This window comes from Salvelinus alpinus, chromosome 22, assembly GCF_045679555.1.
Source record: "Salvelinus alpinus chromosome 22, SLU_Salpinus.1, whole genome shotgun sequence".
Taxonomy (NCBI): Eukaryota; Metazoa; Chordata; class Actinopteri; order Salmoniformes; family Salmonidae; genus Salvelinus; species Salvelinus alpinus.
In genome coordinates this window covers 26,283,052-26,303,113 of record NC_092107.1, presented here as the reverse complement: position 1 = coordinate 26,303,113, position 20,062 = coordinate 26,283,052, and the positions used below count along the sequence as shown (strand labels likewise).

The following is a 20,062-nucleotide window of genomic DNA, read 5'->3' as shown; positions in this document are numbered from 1 at the left end:
GAGGCTTGCAAGCCGAAGAACACCATCCCAACCGTGAAGGGCGGGGGTGGCAGCATCATGTTGTGGGGGTGCTTTGCTGCAGGAGGGACTGGTGCACTTCACAAAATACATGGCATTATGAGGATGGAAAATTATGTGGATATATTGAAGCAACATCTCAAGACATCAGTCAGGAAGTTAAAGCTTGGTCGCAAATGGGTCTTCCAAGTGGACAATGACCCCAAGCATACTTCCAAAGTTGTGGCAAAATGGCTTAAGGACAACAAAGTCAAGGTATTGGTGTGGCCATCACAAAGCCGACCTCAATCCTATAGAAAATGTGTGGGCAGAACTGAAAAAGCGTGTGCGAGCAAGGAGGCCTATACAAACCTGACTCAGTTACACCAGCTCTGTCAGGAGGAATGGGCCAAAATTCACCCAACTTTATTGTGGGAAGCTTGTGGAAGGCTACTCTAAATGTTTGACCCAAGTTAAACAATTTAAAGGCAATGCTACCAAATACTAATTGAGCGTATGTAAACTTCTGACCCACTGGGAATGTTATGAAAGAAATAAAAGCTGAAATAAATAATTCTCTAAACTATTATTCTGACATTTCACATTCTTAAAATAAAGTGGTGCTCCTAACTGACCTAAAAGAGGGATTTTTTTACTTGGATTAAATGTCAGGAATTGTGAAAAACTGAGTTTAAATGTATTTGGCTAAGGTGTATGTAAACTCCCGACTTCAACTGTACATCATGATTCACTCCCACAGTCCCAGAGAGAACAATGCCATTGAAATTCCCCCAGTCTACAGGGGCTTTATGGCAGCTCCCCTCCCTCTTCAGGAGAATGGGTCTGGACAGACATGATGACCTGTGTGTGAATTTAGAGGGAGAGCATTGATCACTGTAATGCCAACCGACCAAAAGTATGCTGTGTTCCAAGGGAGAGACCACAGATGATATCGATTTCTCAGGTCTCTTCCATTCAAATGCATATATCTTTCAATATAGGTATGTCTTCAAAGGAGAGCACCAAATATCACATTTCAGGACAAATTCACAAAACTAATAATACTCTCTCAAAATGTACACATAAACGTACTTTTACACTGTGCAATACCCTCCTCCATACCTCTTTCTGCAGTCCCCCAGAGAAAGGCTTTACACAGAGCTACATCCTGTTGACTTGACCTTGCTCTGCCCAGCCCTAACATTGCACACTGATCTATAAACAAAACCCAATGAATTGAAAATAGAACATAATAGGCCATGTAACTTTATTGGCATTTCACTTCTCTTACATCTAGGGAGGATCTCTTAGTCATCCACTTCCTTTTACATTCAACAAACTGCAGAGTAAATCAGCAAACAGTAATGTTCAGTGAATGGTGTCCAGTAGCTGTCATAAGGCACGCTACATGAGGGTCGTCACTAGTTTCCATAGCCACATTATGGCTAAACCCCGCCCATTTCTACAATTTCTTAACATTTTATTTGAAACCTAACCCTAATCACACGGCTAACCTTATCCTTAACCCTAACCTTATTTGACTTTGTGGCTGTGGAATCTGACTTTGTGGCTATGGAAGCTAGTGGAAACCCTACATGAGGGTCTTTCTCATGTTGGACTGAGGCATTGAGAGTCACTGGGTTCCATTCACACATATAGATCTAACATCTTTGCCGGCATCGAGTGAGAGGCACTGCATTGATAGATCAGTTTCAGTCCGAGAGTCCATTCACTGGTTGCAGTTCACAGTAGAGTGATCTTCACTCAGATACTCACAGGGTTAAAGCTGTCGGTCATTGACTGCTAAGGTGTTGGTGGTAAGATGCTCATCATCCTATACAAACTGTGGTATAAAACTACCCTTTTCAATTTGAAACATGAGAAGTATGTCTGAAATATTTAAATGCTTAACATATGACTGTGTATGTACAATTAGAAAAGTTGCTAAAAACGACAAACTGATAACACTATTTAATTGAGCTACACACTGAATGCAATATAAACATCTGGTAAAACAGGGGGTTATCTCTGGAGTATGGGTGGGCCGACAGTGTGTAATTGGCAGGTTTCAGCCAGCAGGTTCCAGCAGGGGGACATGTGCGTTCCCAATGAGCAGTTGGGGGCAATGTGAGTAGTCCGGTGGTGGACGGTCTGAGGGATCAGAGGGGTCAGGAAGGGCCGGAACAAGGGGTCTCTCTAGGCTGGAAGACAAAAAAAAGGTCACCAATGGGCCTCTGCTAGTGGCTGTGGGTCCTAAGCTTCTAGTCACCACTGTGCCCAAACTGCCCATGCCATCCTGAGTGCCAGTCCCTCTCGAGGCCCTTCAGTAGCTCACTTAACTGCTTTCTCTAACTGGGCGTGACAGGTTTGTTTTTGGGGGGGGGGGGCTGTGCCATCCGATCAAAGTCTCAGGCTGTTCCCTCTCCTCAACCCAAATATCTCCTGCAGCGCCTTTTTCTACACTACTAGAGAGGGGCGAAGAGCGCAGCTTTGAAGATTACGGTTATTATCATCATCATCACTGCCGCAGGAAAATAAAAGACAGTTCATGAGATATCGTTTTATATGGCTGTTCACTTGATCCTTCAGGCATTTTGTGCTCACTGAAGCTTTCGGTGTAAAGAGACTGGTGACAGTCCCAATGCCCAATGCCCAATGCTCTGTTCTCTCTAGCTTCTCTGATAGAACACTTGAAAACACACAGCTACCAATACAGAACAGCAACACAGTGTACATTAAATACAGGGATTATATCCTCACCTTACACTGGTTGGGTTATGTGTTTTTTAGGATTTGTATCTGTAATCTGGGTACATGTAGGGCACTAAACAATACAATGGTTTAATAATGCCAGTATGAGGAGACATTTGATAAAAGGGTCAAAAAGGCACAAAGTAATACATGTACTGAATAGTTTTATTTTTTAAATGACTCTAGAAAGATATTCAGTAACAAGACATGTTTACGAGTTTTACGATGCAGCCATCAGTTCACGGCAAATTAACTGCTCTAATACTGCCACTCAGTGGCAGAGAAGAGAATTCTGATTAAGTAATAAAGTAGTGTATTTTACCTGGGCAGTAGTAAATCACATCCTAAACCTTTCTTGGCTGTAACTACTCATCCTCTTCTTCCTGCTGAGAAAATAAAACTGAGTAATGACAACGTTGATGACAAAGTAAAGCAAGACAACAGAAGAGAGGAGAACCAAGATATCCCACTCAGTCCTATCAATATAAGAATATAAGAGCCAGACCGTTGTTTAAATCCATATTAGTTTCATAAAAAAAAAGAGCACAGATAACTCATCTTACAGTGCTAGTTTAATAAAGAGCAGCCAGAACAAAGCTTTCCTCTTCAATTAAGTGTTATCTCTCAGCTGTACTTGATTACAGTTGAACAAGATTACTGAGGAGTGGAAAAACTGATTTCATTCAGATAAGGCAATTTGTCTTTGCATCAAGGCGAACACTGGTGAGTCTTTGTATCAAGGAGAACACTGGTGAGAACATCAGTGTGTTTGCTGGTTGATATACTACCTCTGATTCCTCTGTCACTTCTTCTTCTTCCTCCTTGGCATAGCAAAAAAAAAGACAATTTTTTTGTTGGTTTTTTTGTGAAGGGAAGAGTCCAGCATAGGGGAAAAGGAAAAAGTAGCGTGTATAGTTGGGTTAAAAGGGAGTTAAACCATCCAGGGGAGGCATCAAGAAAACAGGTAGTAGAGATGAGACTGGGAGGACACTAGGAACACTAGGAATATCACCATTACTTAGGTCAATGGAACAAGTTAGCCACAGGGATAGTGCACCATTCCCTTAACTGCTAGTGAAGTAGTAAGAGTAGTGTGGGCCTTTAAGCAAGGCCCTCTATGAGGTGGTATCATATGACGTGAAACTGCAAGGCACTGCATTCTTCAAATCATCAGACCACATTCACTCCGAGGTGCATCTGTTGGGTTGAGCATGGTGTTGCAATTAGATACATTTCTACAAATGTAAAAAGCCTTTACCCTATATGCTACACTTAAAACAGGTGGTGAAGTGCAATTAATTAGCCCTGTGACCAATTAATTCACTGTTTTTAATGACTAAGTTTTACAGAAAACTTGCTTGTGGATATAGTGCTTGCTATGTATTCAAGATTTGATAAATGATGTCCACATTAACACATTATTTAAAGCAGTGTAGTTTGGTGAAACATATCTGACACTGCCAAGATCTTGTTGTGGGGGAGCATTACACAATAACAAACAGTCCATTAATCTTCTGCTGTGCTTGTCCTGTCCACATTCAGTCTCAAGACTCTCCTCGCAAAGTGAAGCCATGCCAATGGCTATTTAAACATCCTGGTTGTCATGGAGTTCTGGTCAAGTCACTAGGGATCCCTACGCAACACTGTAAGATCCAATTCACAAGCATGTCTGTGTCAGACTTGTACTCATGTGCGCAGAGGCAGATCTTGACACCAAACAATGAATGTCACCTGTTATGAAACATCCACTGGCACAATGCTGCAGAATCCTCAAGCCTCCAGGTAAACCAACGGGTAATGACGTCATCCCAGTCACACAGCATCAAAACCACAACCAGAGTCCAGAGAGAGCTCAATAATTTCCCCAAATTAAAGACAGCATACCACAGGAGGGATGCTGGCAGCCTTGAAGAATAAGAGGGTAGAGAGCTCTTCACAAACCAACCCACACTAAATCCACATATGAAGGAGTAGGGTCATGCATAAGATCCATTTACTCCACGTCAGGGGCCACACCATGCAATGGGCTTGGAGCACAGCCAGAATATACCTCTGTTACCTCTGGGGCCTCTTCTTCTTCCTAAGGTAGGGGATATCAGGGGTTTTAAGCATTTCAATGTCAAAGAGGGAACAAACGCAAGAGATACAACAGCCTATATTTGAGATAAGCGAATCGGCATGTCACTAAGGAGACTACAAGAGGGAGGAAAACCCTGTGTTACTTAATGTTCCCATTATTATTACCATAAGTGAACCGAATGACGGTGTTGGCGATGTTGTGTCTGCCATGCTGCACACCATCAGTTATCTGTACCACAGAGACCACCACCCATGCAGCAGAGAGAGAGAGACAGAGAGAGGGTCTTTCCAATCTAAGATCCACAGAAGACGCCACAAATTACAACCAGAGGAAACTATTTCAACCTCACTGACTGACTCTTCTTGCTCCTGCAATGAAATTATAGGAGGAGGTGGAGGAGAGCAAGAAAGTATAGGAGGAGGTGGAGGAGAGCAAGAAAGTATAGGAGAAGGTGGAGGAGAGCAAGAAAGTATAGGAGGAGGTGGAGGAGAGCAAGAAAGTATAGGAGGAGGTGGAGGAGAGCAAGAAAGTATAGGAGGAGGTGGAGGAGAGCAAGAAGGTATCGGAGGAGGTGGAGGAGAGCAAGAAAGTATAGGAGGAGGTGGAGGAGAGCAAGAAGGTATAGGAGGAGGTGGAGGAGAGCAAGAAGATATAGGAGGAGGTGGAGGAGAGCAAGAAAGGGGAGAAAGAATAAGAGCAGAGAGAGCAAAAGCAGTGAAGCTTGTGTGGAAGAGAAGAGAGGGCAGGCAGGGGCAGTAAGGAATGTTGGAGAGGCTCTGTGTGAGTGAGTGAGTGAGTGAGTGAGTGAGTGAGTGAGTGAGTGAGTGAGAAATTCTAAAATCAGGATGAATGACAGTACTGGGTTTCTCTATCATGGTCTGTGTTCTGATGGCTACCAGAGTTACCATGTTGCTCATCCAACTATGTGATTGAGATATCATTATCTGGCATGAGACAGAGGGCTAAAGAAATATAGTAAAGGGCTACAGTCTGTTCAGATGCCATAGGTGAGACAGGGTCTGTTCCATCTACACAAAAAGTAGTGAAGGAGGAAATTGAAGGAATGCTGAATAAACTGTGCAAGATGTGGAAGCAAGAAAAGCAGCATTGATAGAATGGTGAAGATGCAGAGGGGGGATGAGTGTAGTTGGAAAAAACACTTATCAATCTACCTCAAGCTGTCGCAGCTCTTCTTCCTCCTAGAAAGGATGAGATTGAGTGTCAGTGGTGTGGATGGTCTGGTCTGGTCAGAGGTGACACCAGAAGCATGCGCGATAGGAAAAGTCTGTTGTTAAAATTTTTATCTACAGGGATAGTTCAGGCTGACAGAAAGGAAGCAGCTACAAACTAGGGAAGAAATGAGGAGGAGGAAGGCTAAGAGAGAGGGGAGAAAGAGAGGTTCAGAGGGAGTGAACATGGACTACTGATGAGGGAACGAACGGCAGATAGATCACAAGACACAAGACAAGCCATCACATTTACACAAGTATTCAAACCCTTTACTCAGTACTTTGTTGAAGTACCTTTGGCAGCGATTACAGCCTTGAGTCTTCTTGGGTATGACGCTACAAGCTTGGCACACATGTATTTGGGGAGTTTTTCCCATTCTTCTCTGCAGATCCTCTCAAGCTCTGTCAGGTTGGATGGGGAGTGTTGCTGTACAGCTATTTTCAGGTCTCTCCAGAGATGTTTCAATCAGGTTCAAGTCTGGGCTCTGGCTGGGCTACTCAAGGACATTCAGACTTGTCCTGAAGCCACTCTTGCATTGTCCTGGCTGTATGCTTAGGGTCGTTGTGCTGTTGGAAGGTGAACCTTTGCCCCAGTCTGAGGTCTGGAACACTCTGTAGCAAATTTTCATCAAGGATCTCTCTGTACTTTGCTCCTTTCATCTTTGTCTCGATCCTGACTAGTTTTCCAGTCCCTGCCGCTGAAAAACATCCCCCACAGCATGATGCTGCTACCACCATGCTTCACCGTAGGGATGGTGCCAGGTTTCCTCCAGATGTGACGCTTGGCATTCAGGCCAATGAGTTGAATCTTGGCTTCATCAGACCAGAGAATCTTGTTTCTCATGGTCTGAGAGTCTTTAGGTGCCTGATTGGTGGAGTGCTGCTGAGATGGTTGTCCTTCTGGAAGGTTCTCCCATCGCCACAGAGGAACTCCAGAGCTCTGTCAGAGTGACCATTGGGTTCTTGGTCACCTCCCTGACCAAGGCCCTTCTCCCCCGATTGCTCAGTTGGCCGGACGGCCAGCTCTAGGAAGAGTCTTGGTGGTTCCAAACTTCTTCCATTTAAGAATGATGGAGGCCACTGTGTTCTTGGAGACCTTCAATGCTGCAGACATTTTTTGTACCCTTCCCCAGATCTGTGCTTTGACACAATCCTGTCTCGGTGCTCTACGGACAATTCCTTCAACATCATGGCTTGGTTTTTGCTCTGACATGCAGTGTCAACTGTGCGACCATATATTAGACAGGTGTGTGCCTTTCCAAATCATGTCCAATCAATTGAATTTACCACAGGTGGATTCCAAGTTGTAGTAACATCTCAAGGATGATCAATAGAAACAGGATGGACCTGAGCTCAATTTTGAGTCTCATAGCAAAGGGTGTGAATACTTCTGTAAATAATATATTAAAAAAAAATACATTTAATACATTTGCAAACATTTCTAAAAACCTGTTTCAATTCGTCATTATGGGGTATTGTGTGTAGATTTCTGAGATTTAAAAAAATGTAATCCACTTTCAAATAAGGCTGTAACGTAACAAAATGTGAAAAAGGTCAAGGGGTCTAAATACTTTCTGAAGGTAATGAATGTTGATGACTAGGGTATCTAATGATTATATCTCTAAGGTGGCATGCCATAGAAAAGATCAGTAGTGTTCTAAAACTGTGTCAAAGATTAAGATGAAATGCATCCAAACATACAGAAATCCCTCCATAGGAGACCTGTGGAAAATGAGAAGGGGGCAAAAACGATAAAAGTGGATCTGGAGTTGCAAGTCATGGGATTACGAAGGAAGAGGGGTTTCAAGCATTCAATACTGCACAAGAAAAGCTACAACAAAGAAGAATATGTGAGGTTAGTTGTCTGGACAATCAGACACAGACCACAATCACAAGGATGCAAACAAACCACACATTAAAACTGAACACCCAAGGCCCTTAGCACAGAAATTGAGAAAACAGTATATAATGAATTCGATTTAAGGACTGAACACTACAGCTATAGAACATGGAACACAATTCAAAGTAGATCTACCTCGGCCTCCCAAGTGGCGCAGCAGTCTAAGGCAATGCTAGAGGCAATGCTAGAGGTGTCACTACAGATCCGGATTCGATCCCGGATTGTGTTGCATCCGACCGCGAGACCCATGAGGCGGCACATAATTGGCCCAGCATCGTCCGGGTTAGGGGAGGGTTTGGCCGGCTGTGATGTCCTTGTTCCATTGCGCTCTAGCGACTCCTTGTGGCGGCCAGGCGCATGCACACTGGCTTCGGTCGCCAGCTGTACGGTGATTCCTCCGGCACATTGGTGCGGCTGGCTTCCGGGTTGAACGAGCAGTGTGTCAAGAAGCAGTGCAACTTGGCGGGGTTTTGTTTCGGAGGACACATGGCTATTGACCTTCGCCTCTCCCGAGTCCGCTAGGGAGTTGCAGCGATGGGACAAGACTATAACTACCAATTGAATATCACGAAGTTGGGGAGAAAAAGGGATTAAAAAAAAAACATAAAAAAATAAGTAGATCTACCTCAGAAACCGGCTGATCGTCTTCTCCCTAAAACAACGAATAGCAATGATTAGCTTTGGATCAACTCACTAGCTTTCACCAGGTTACTGTAACTAAGAAATAGAGATTTTAACAAATTGACTATTACTACATTCCAATAACATCACAAGTGCTTTATCTATTGACACATTGCACATAAGTCTGATGGATATATTCAGATGAACTTGTTCAGAAGTTTATAACTTTATATCTTATCAATAAAGAGTTGATAGTGGTTCACTCTGTAATGAACAATAGTGCACTGGGTAACACTAACCCGTCTCGGTTTACTCTGCGTCTGTTTGTTTGTACCACAGCACTTTGTATTCAATACCAGCATTAGCTAGCTTCTGTGCCACTTCTGAGCCCAAAAGAACACAACAGTGGTATGAGACATTAAAACAATGTGATATTTGACCTTTGCTGATCAGTCAGGCTTTTGCCTTCCTTTAACCTTTACCATTCTCAATACAGCTCTCAAGTCACAATAAAAGCATTTATTGATTAATTAAGCTACTGGTGAGTTGTGAAACTTTGCAAATGTATATAGCATGTTATTAAGCATGTATGATGTAATCATGTTTTGTTACAATGGCTAGCAGACATAGCTGTGCCTGGGCATTGGAAGAGAAACTTCATAGTACTGATAATCAGTGACTATGGCCAGGAAAACATAGACCTAAGATCTGTATGTCCCTTTTAGACGTACATGTATGTGCTTTGTTTAGAATAGTTGGATGACTAAAATATCTACAAGTTAATAATTTACTTAATTCCAGAATATTAGAGTTCAATAAAGGCACAATGTAGTATGAAACCATGTGTCAGGTCTATGAGATCCAGGCTAAGATCGTTTTTTAGTGGGGCAGATGGCACAATGCAGCGAGCAGTGGCTGTTGTTATTAATGACAATGCCCTTCATATCAGTCATTACTCCGGTGGACACAGTGTCGCCTGTTACCTTAGCCTCTTCATCATCTACTTCTTCCTGTTTAGGATAAGAGAGAAAAACAGTGAGACTGGGACATGACTCCGAAATTTCTATTTGATTTCAATACTTTTCAGAAATGTAAAAACAATTTACCTGGGCTTCTTCCTCCTTCACGGGGGCCTTCTGGCAGAAAGGGGAGAAAATAGAAAAGATTGTGTATCAGGATTTTTAGAATGATAGCATGACCTCAAGGAGGCTTATGGGAAACAGAGAACCTCTCCTCAAACATGGATGAGACACTTCTACATTGGAGGTCATGCAACTTGAACAGATCTCACAGATTACGCACATTGAACAACAACATGGTGGGATTTCCAGAGGACCCCCACCAACACATACACACCTAGACATGGGTGGACAGTGGAACGACACATACACACCTAGACATGGATGGACAGTGGAACGACACATACACACCTAGACATGGATGGACAGTGGAACGACACATACACACCTAGACATGGATGGACAGTGGAACGACACATACACACCTAGACATGGGTGGACAGTGGAACGACACATACACACCTACAGTGAGGGAAAAAAGTATTTGATCCCCTGCTGATTTTGTACGTTTGCCCACTGACAAAGAAATTATCAGTCTATAATTTTAATGGTAGGTTTATTTGAACAGTGAGAGACAGAATAACAACAAAAATATCCAGAAAAATGCATGTCAAAAATGTTATAAATTGATTTGCATTTTAATGAGGGAAATAAGTATTTGACCCCTTCTCAATCAAAAAGATTTCTGGCTCCCAGGTGTCTTTCATACAGGTAACGAACGGAGATTAGGAGCACACTCTTAAAGGGAGTGCTCCTAATCTCAGTTTCTTACCTGTATAAAAGATACCTGTCCACAGAAGCAATCAATCAATCAGATTCCAAACTCTCCACCATGGCCAAGACCAAAGAGCTCTCCAAGGATGTCAGGGACAAGATTGTAGACCTACACAAGGCTGGAATGGGCTACAAGACCATCGCCAAGCAGCTTGGTGAGAAGGTGACAACAGTTTCTGTGATTATTCGCAAATGGAAGAAACACAAAAGAACTGTCAATCTCCCTCAGCCTGGGGCTCCATGCAAGATCTCACCTCGTGGAGTTGCAATGATCATGAGAACGGTGAGGAATCAGCCCAGAACTACACAGGAGGATCTTGTCAATGATCTCAAGGCAGCTGGGACCATAGTCATCAAGAAAACAATTGGTAACACACTATGCCGTGAAGGACTGAAATCCTGCAGCGCCCGCATGGTCCCCCTGCTCAAGAAAGCACATATACATGCCCGTCTGAAGTTTGCCAATGAACATCTGAATGATTCAGAGGACAACTGGGTGAACGTGTTGTGGTCAGATGAGACCAAAATGGAGTTCTTTGGCATCAACCCAACTTGCCGTGTTTGGAGGAGGAGGAATGCTGCCTATGACCCCAAGAAACCATCCCCACCGTCAAACATGGAGGTGGAAACATTATGCTTTGGGGGTGTTTTTCTGCTAAAGGGACAGGACAACTTCACCGCATCAAAGGGACGATGGACGGGGCCATGTACCGTCAAATCTTGGGTGAAAACCTCCTTCCCTCAGCCAGGGTATTGAAAATGGGTCGTGGATGGCTATTCCAGCATGACAATGACCCAAAACACATGGCCAAGGCAACAAAGGAGTGGCTCAAGAAGAAGCACATTAAGGTCCTGGAGTGGCCTAGCCAGTCTCCAGACCTTAATCCCATAGAAAATCTGTGGAGGGAGCTGAAGGTTCGAGTTGCCAAACGTCAGCCTCGAAACCTTAATGACTTGAAGAAGATCTGCAAAGAGGAGTGGGACAAAATCCCTCCTGAGATGTGTGCAAACCTGGTGGCCAACTACAAGAAACGTCTGACCTCTGTGATTGCCAACAAGGGTTTTGCCACCAAGTACTAAGTCATGTTTTGCAGAGGGGTCAAATACTTATTTCCCTCATTAAAATGCAAATCAATTCATAACATTTTTGACATGCGTTTTTCTGGATTTTTTCGTTGATATTCTGTCTCTCACTGTTCAAATAAACCTACCATTCAAATTATAGACTGATCATTTCTTTGTCAGTGGGCAAACGTACAAAATCAGCAGGGGATCAAATACTTTTTTCCCTCACTGTAGACATGGGTGGACAGTGGAACGACACATACACACCTAGACATGGATGGACAGTGGAACGACACATACACACCTAGACATGGGTGGACAGTGGAACGACACATACACACCTAGACATGGATGGACAGTGGAACGACACATACACACCTAGACATGGATGGACAGTGGAACGACACATACACACCTAGACATGGATGGACAGTGGAACGACACATACACACCTAGACATGGATGGACAGTGGAACGACACATACACACCTAGACATGGGTGGACAGTGGAACGACACATACACACCTAGACATGGGTGGACAGTGGAACGACACATACACACCTAGACATGGATGGACAGTGGAACGACACATACACACCTAGACATGGGTGGACAGTGGAACGACACATACACACCTAGACATGGGTGGACAGTGGAACGACACATACACACCTAGACATGGGTGGACAGTGGAACGACACATACACACCTAGACATGGGTGGACAGTGGAACGACACATACACACCTAGACATGGGTGGACAGTGGAACGACACATACACACCTAGACATGGAAACATACAACATATACACACCTAGACATGGGTGGACAGTGGAACGACACATACACACCTAGACATGGGTGGACAGTGGAACGACACATACACACCTAGACATGGATGGACAGCGGAACGACACATACATACCTAGACATGGGTGGACAGTGGAACGACACATACACACCTAGACATGGAAACATACAACATATACACACCTAGACATAGTTGTAGAACAAAGGACATAGTACATAAAGAAAATCAAGACCAACGATTATGTAGTCATTGAGACAACATTACAGTTAACTGCTACAGAACAGAGAAGTGGTTGAACATCCAACAGATCTAAGGAACAAACAGAACAGTCAATTGAAACAGTTATGGGACAGTCAATATAACAAAATACAGGTGGGTTAGTATGGTCCAGAGTTGAGGAGGATACAAGAATAACAGGAGCTCGAGGGAAACAAAACCCTGAGGTCGAGAAAAAGACAACGTTAAAGAGATGGAGAGAGGAGATGTCACGGGAGGACACAGCATGGGATTCTGGGAGCCAATTACAGTGTCCTCTAAGGATTCCTCTGTGTCTTCGACTGCCTCCTTCTCCTCTGCCACCTTCTCTTCTGCGGCCTCTTCTGCTGCTTCCTCTCCTGTTTCTCCTCCCACCTCCTCTGTGTGTTCATCTCCATTGCACTCCTCCATCGGAACCTCTCTTTTCTAGAGTGAAAACAACCATGTGCCATCAAGGGGGAAAAAACGACGTGTTAGAATAATAATGACACAGCAGCTGTCATGGGCACACATCAAACACCAGGAGGGGGGCAGCCCTACTGCTGGAGTCACATGTTCAAAGACATCACAGAGTAAGGCATCAGCATCAGCAGCCCCTCTGAGTAAAGGAAAATGCATGAATAAATGAAGGGCAATTACATATGGTTGCAAGGTGATGAATAGCAGCATAGTGGTGCTGCGGAGATAAATTAGAGGTTTTCAATGATGTATGCTGTAGCGAGGAAGACTGCATATTATAACACTGCCGGGAGCCAGCTAAATCAGTCCAGTCAACAGTATCAATAAAAAAAACTGTCATTCCAACAACATTGCAACTTAAATGGAAAATAAACCGGCCTGGTACTCTGGAGAACAGCGAAAGCAGAGGGCGTCTGAACTCTTTTCCCAGAAATACCCATGAAGCTGGTCCAGTAAAATTAACTCAATTTGCACCCTTCTCGAAACAGCACCCTCTAAAAGCCTGTGGGATTTGTTAGAGGAATATCACAGGTTCAGCTGGGCAATACTTTCTCTGCTGTCCCTTGTCACCTTTTTGGAAAAAAGATACAAATCATTTCTCTGATGCTCATGCACCAGGCCTATCTCTACGGTTTGGCAGCATCCCAAAGTGAGTTGAGAAGTTTACGTTTTTTCTTAATATATCTACGTTTAAATGTTCATATAATTTTTTACAACAGCATCAGCATGTTCTTCTATAAGAATAGTCCTATTATACAAATAATTAATTAGAAAAATAATTAACTGATTCCCAATCGTCTGCTTTCTATTGAGTATAAATCCTATATAATATCATAGAATTATTATAAATACTTTATATGCTTTGCAAAAACTACAGATGAAATATAAACACAATGAAACACTATAAAAACTGAGAAATGTACACATGTTAATTAATGAGAGATGGGTACACTGTTTTTAAACCAACTCTAAATTGCCACTCATCCATGCAATGAGAGGATTAGCAACATTACTGGTTACTTGGGGCGGCAGGTAGCCCAGTTAGTGGTTAGAGCGTTGGGCCAGTAACCAAAAGGTTGCTAGATCGAATCCCAGAGCTGACAAGGTCAAAAATCTGACGATCTGCCCCTGAACAAGGCAGTTAACCCACTGTTCCTAGGCCGTCATTGTAAATAACAATTTGTTCTTAACTGGCTTGCCTAGTTAAATAAAAATAAAACTTGGTAAACATCCATGGAAAATTAAACCAACAAGATTTAACTGGGTAACTGGAAAATGAATCCAACAGGAGTTAACTGGAGAAATGGTTAAGGTTATGCTGGATGGGAGGAAACCAGGGGAGAAATGGTAAAGGTGAGACAGGGACTGAGAGATAAGAGAAAGACTTTACTAGTGTGTCATCATCAAGGTTCTCCTCCTCAGCTTCAAGGTTCTCTTCATCCTCAGCATCATCAGTTCCGTTTAAAACGGTTCCATTCTCAACAGGCCCATTTTCAAGGATAAATGCCTCTTTCGCTTCCTGCACCAAGGAAAATTGGCAGGTTGTTCAATTAACAAAGTTGCAACATGCTCAACTACGTTAGCCTACATGTCACATCGTATCCCTCTCACACAATTAACCTCACTAACTCCTACTTGCCCTCCAAAGGAATATGTTATGTGGAGTGCACTCAGACACGTCTCAACCTGAGCAAAAACAAATTAGGAGGACAATACATGCCTGAGCATTTCAGCTAAACAAACATTAAAACAGCCTGTCTCTGACATTGAGATGAACAATATTGGGGTGAGTTTATTTGCATAATAAAATCCATTGAGTGGAAAACACATTGTGTGGTTGAATTCTATAGCTAAAAAGCTATATAATCACAATTTATATTTTAGAAAATGAAGTGAAAGTTGAATTCCAACCTTGGAACCTGGAGGAGGTGGCAGACCCAGGAAGGCATACACCGCATTGTCTTCTTTGGCGTCAAAGAATGTCTCGTAGTCCTAAGGTAAAAGGCAAATTAGACATTTCAGTTTATTCTCCAATCGTTCTCTCAGCATTTGAATGGACACTTCCCCTCACCTTTACCTGAACCATTCAGTAGGGAGTAGGCTTATTGGTCACCACACCTTCTATATTATGTTGTTATACTCACCCCACAGTAGCTCTCTTCGTTGAAGATCTGAGGGGGTAGGGGGATCCCGTTGGTGGGCTTTTTCTCCACAGGGACATTTTCCCTCATCCACATGCGGTTGTCCTCATTGCAGGCAATGTCCAATGGAGCGTAGTCCACTTTCAGGGCCTCCAGGAACCCAAGCACATCCTGTTGCTTCTTTTTGATCTGGACCATCACACAGGTGTACAGACAGACAACAAACACAGTATAGATAGGCTTCTTCTTCATGAGAACATGTTTGGCAGATTTTTTTTCTATCACTAGGTTGGGGAGAGCAGAGTAGAAGGCTAATACATTAATGAAAGCTTTTTACTTTTTGTTTTATAGTTTGACAAAGAATCTACTCACATATCATACACTATATGCAGTTGAAGTCGGAAGTTTACATACACTTAGGTTGGAGTCATTAAAACTCGTTTTTCAACCACTCCACAAATGTATTGTTAGCAAACTATAGTTTTGGCAAGTCGGTTAGGACATCTACTTCACGCATGACACAAGTAATTTTTCCAACAATTGTTTACAGACAAATTATTTCACTTAATCACAATTCCAGTGGGTCAGAAGTTAACATACACTAAGTTGACTGTGCCTTTAAACAGCTTGGAAAAATCCAGAAAATGATGTCATGGCTTTAGAAGCTTCTGATAGGCTAATTGACATCATTTGGGTCAATTGGAGGTGTACTGTACCTGTGGATGTATTTCAAGGCCTACCTTCAAACTCATGCCTCTTTGCTTGACATCATGGGAAAATCAAAAGAAATCAGCCAAGACCTCAGAAAAAAAATTGTGGACCTCCACAAGTCTGGTTCATCCTTGGGAGCAATTTCCAAATGCCTGAAAATACCACGTATATACCAAGAATAAACACCATGGGACCATGCAGCCATCATACCGCTCAGGAAGGAGGCGCGTTCTGTCTTCTAGAGATGAACGTACTTTGGTGCGAAAAGTGCAAATCAATACCAGAACAACAGCAAAGGACCTTGTGAAGATGCTGGAGGAAACAGGTACAAAAGTATGTATATCCACAGTAAAACGAGTCCTATATTGACATAACCTGAAAGGCCACTCAGCAAGGAAGAGGCCACTGCTCCACAACCACCATTAAAAAGCCAGACTACGGTTTGCAACTGCACATGGGGACAAAGATTGTACTTTTTGGAGAAATGTCCTCTGGTCTGATGAAACAAAAATAGAACTGTTTGGCCATAATGACCATCGTTATGTTTGGAGGAAAAAGGGGGAGGCTTGCAAGCCGAAGAACACCATCCCAACCGTGAAGCACGGGGGTGCCAACATCATGTTGTGGTCCCGTGTGGCTCAGTTGGTAGAGCATGGCGCTTGCAACGCCAGGGTTGTGGGTTCAATTCCCACGGGGGGACCAGGGTTCAATTCCCACGGGGGGACCAGGATGAATATGTATGAACTTTCCAATTTGTAAGTCGCTCTGGATAAGAGCGTCTGCTAAATGACTTAAATGTAAATGTAATGTTGTGGGGGTGCTTTGCTGCAGGAGGGACTGGTGCACTTCACAAAATAGATGGCATCATGAGGATGGAAAATGATGTGGATATATTGAAGCAACATCTCAAGACATCAGTCAGGAAGTTAAAGCTTGGTCGCAAATGGGTCTTCCAAGTGGACAATGACCCCAAGCATACTTCCAAAGTTGTGGCAAAATGGCTTAAGGACAACAAAGTCAAGGTATTGGAGTGGCCATCACAAAGCCCTGACCACAATCCTATAGAAATTTTGTGGGCAGAACTGAAAAAGTGGGTGCGAGCAAGGAGGCCTACAAACCTGACTCAGTTACACTAGCTCTGTCAGGAGGAATGGACCGGAATTCACCAAACTTATTGTGGGAAGCTTGTGGAAGGCTACCTGAAACATTTGACCTAAGTTAAACAATTTAAAGGCAATGCTACCAAATACTAATTGAGTGTATGTAAACTTCTGACCCACTGGGAATGTGATGAAATAAAAGCTGAAATAAATCATTCTCTCTACTATTATTCTGACATTTCACATTCTTAAAATAAAGTGGTGACCCTAACTGACCTAAGACAGGGAATTTTTACTAGGATTAAATGTCAGGAATTGTGAAAAACTGAGTTTAAATGAACTTGGTTACGGTGTATGTAAACTTCCGACTTCAACTGTATACAAAAGTATGTGTACACCCCCTTCAAATTTGTGAATTTGGCTATTTTAGCCACACCTGTTGCTGACAGGTGTATATAATCGAGCACACAGCCATGCAATCTCCATAGACAAACATTAGCAGTAAAATGGCCTTACTGAAGAACTCAGTGACTTCCAACGTGGCACTGTCATAGGATGCCACCTCTCCAACAAGTTATTTTGTCCAATTTCTGGCGTGATAGAGCTGCCCAGGTTAACTGTAAGTGCTGTCATTGTGAAGTGGAAACATCTAGGAGCAACAAGGGCTCTGCCGCGAAGTGGTAGGCCACAAAAGCTCACAGAACGGGACCGCCAAGTGCCGAGGCGCGTAAAGATTGCCTGTCCTCGGTTGCAACACTCACTACCGAGTTCCAAACTGTCTCTGGAAGCAACGTCAGCACAATAACTGTTTCGTCGAGCGCTTCATTAAATGGGTTTCCATGGCTGAGCAGCTGCACACAAGCCTAAGATCATCATGTGCAATGTCAAGCGTCGGCTGGAGTGGTGTAAAGCTCGCCGCCATTGGACTCTGGAGCAGTGGGAACGCGTTCTATGGAGTGATGAATTACGCTTCACCATCTGACAGTTCTACTGATGAATCTGGGTTTGGCAGATGCCAGGAGAACGCTACCTGCCCCAATGCATAGTGCCAACTGTAACTTTGATGGAGGAGGAATAATGGTCTGGGGCTGTGTTTCATGGTTCGGGCTAGGCCCCTTAGTTCCAGTGAAGGGAAATCGTAACGCTACACCATACAATGACATTCTAGATGATACTGTGCTTCCAATTTTGTGTTAACAGTTTGAGGAAGGCCCATTCCTGTTTTAGCATGACTATGCCCTCGTGCACAAAGCAAGGTCCATACAGAAATGGTTTGTCGAAATCCGTGTGGAAGAACTTGACTGGCCTGCACAGACCCCTGACCTCAACTCCATCGAACACCTTTGAGATGAATTGGAACACTGACTGCAAGACAGGCCTAAACGCCCAACATCAGTGCCCGACCTCACTTATGCTCTTGTGGCTGAATGGAAGCAAGTCCCAGTTGCAATGTTCCAATATCTAGTGGAAAGCCTTCCCAGAAAAGTGAAGGCTGTTATAGCAACAAAGGGGGGACCAACTCTATGTTAATGCCCATGATTTTGGAATGAGATGTTCGACAAGCAGGTGTCCACACACTTTTGGTCATGTAGTGTACATTTCCTTTGATATTGTAGATTAGGTTTGAGGTAATCCAAATATATTCCAGAAGGTTCTGCAAGTGAATGCATGGTGATTCATCTTCAACAGATTGCTGTTGCAGGTTAGAAATATGATCTCAGCGACGGTAGATATATATAAGGAACTCGGGTAGTTCTAGTGCTCCTCAAATGTGAAGTTAGACGCAAATAACGGTACTAAAAGTTGACAAACCGCTAAATTGCCTAGGCCTATAATAACTTCAAGCGATTTGAATCTGTTTGCCAGTCACATAAACGCATGAATTAAGAGCTGAACAATAGTCGTGGTAAACCGGCCACGAAGTTAATAGCATTTAAAAACAAAGACTCGGGTAAGTGCTTACCGCTGTCGATCCTGATGAAGAAGCTAGAAATACTTTTATAACCATTTTGTTACAATGTGTTCTGTAGAATGAGGTACTAACGTAGGTTAGTAAAGATAAAGGCTGCCTCCCCTAATAGTAGAGCGCACCCAAGCCACACCACTGAGGCTATTTTTGTCCCCGAACTCTCCATCACCGCAGGATTGGTGGGCCAGGTTTTAGGGGTGCAGCGCTGACCGAGTGATTGGCAACTTCAGCTGTCTGTCGGCATGGGGACCACAAAGTTAGTTCGCAGCTACATGCATAGTGCATATATGGACAGAAATAGCCACTGCCCAACAGAGCAACTAGTGAAAACAAAACCAAGAGTTAAAGCAGCAGGTGAAATGTATGCTGTTGGACCATGATTATCTATAGGCCTAACAGTTATTTTTGTAGATCTACAGTGTGCATGTTTATTATAGGCTAGTGTGTCGTTTTTTTATTGTAGTATATCCTGAAAGTTGATCAAAACAACAATTGTACTAAGTACTAACTTGTACTAAGTCTAATATAATTGGTTTAGTTGAAAACAGTTTGAGTTTATTTACAAATTAGGATGGCGTGTTTTTAAATTCTCCCAAAAGCTGTCAGTTCAAATAAATGTCCTATGAGCTGTGATTTAACCATATAATTAGAACGTATTCCAAAGCGGTTCAGTAGACAGACAACTACATTTCCCATTGTTCTATTCTATGAGAACGCTTGTTTCTAGGGCAACCAAAAATACATTTTCAGAGAAAGCCAGCCAGCAACATAATCGTCAATGACTGTCTCTTGCTATTGAAGATAAATAATAACTCAACTGAATGCGAGTAGGGGGGGAAAAACATTTAGATATTTTAATAATTGAATGTAGGGATAGCCTTGGCATGGGGAATTATTAGGCTTGGTTGTTAGTTATGTAGAATAGTTGAAGTCAGGAAAGGTTTTCAATCAAGCTTATGATTGTCTTCACTCTCTCTGTGTCTTCAATTGGCTAGACCTAGCTAGATAACGTTAGATAGCTAGCTAAACGGATTATAGTATTAAATAATGTAAGTACGCTATAGTTGGAAGTATAGATTGCTTTGATTCTTATAATTTAACATACAGTGTGGCTAAAT

The 20,062-nt window shown here is 43.0% G+C and overlaps 1 protein-coding gene across 50 annotated transcripts; it reads right to left on the bottom strand.

The window, feature by feature from the left end:
* Positions 1–1,247: 1,247 nt before the first annotated feature.
* LOC139549318 (adapter SH3BGRL-like) lies at positions 1,248–19,100 on the bottom strand. Of its 50 annotated transcripts, none has more exons than XM_071359634.1 (13): positions 18,939–19,100; positions 15,168–15,353; positions 14,935–15,015; positions 14,414–14,542; positions 12,835–12,990; positions 9,685–9,714; positions 9,562–9,588; positions 8,583–8,609; positions 6,001–6,027; positions 4,799–4,828; positions 3,537–3,569; positions 3,071–3,134; positions 1,248–2,198 (listed from the first exon to the last, which is right to left on the bottom strand). In XM_071359634.1, the coding sequence occupies exons 1-12, from the start codon at positions 18,981–18,983 to the stop codon at positions 3,114–3,116; spliced, it is 792 nt and encodes a 263-aa protein (XP_071215735.1). In that variant the 5' UTR covers positions 18,984–19,100; the 3' UTR covers positions 1,248–2,198; positions 3,071–3,113. The 50 variants fall into 50 exon arrangements, with proteins under 50 accessions (XP_071215735.1, XP_071215736.1, XP_071215737.1 ...); XM_071359635.1 differs by having other exon boundaries at positions 3,071–3,131; XM_071359636.1 differs by having other exon boundaries at positions 4,808–4,828.
* Positions 19,101–20,062: the final 962 nt, after the last annotated feature.

What these genes read in the sequence shown, in the direction of transcription:
- LOC139549318 (XM_071359634.1), bottom strand. Translation starts at nt 18,983, where the DNA reads ATGGTTATAAAAGTATTTCTAGCTTCTTCATCAGGATCGACAGCG. An exon ending in AAGAGCTGCGACAGCTTGAG is followed by an intron (nt 4,829 to 6,000) that starts GTAGATTGATAA and finishes CCCCTACCTTAG; the next exon opens with GAAGAAGAAGAGGCCCCAGA. An exon ending in AGGCCCCAGAGGTAACAGAG is followed by an intron (nt 3,570 to 4,798) that starts GTATATTCTGGC and finishes TGCTATGCCAAG; the next exon opens with GAGGAAGAAGAAGAAGTGAC.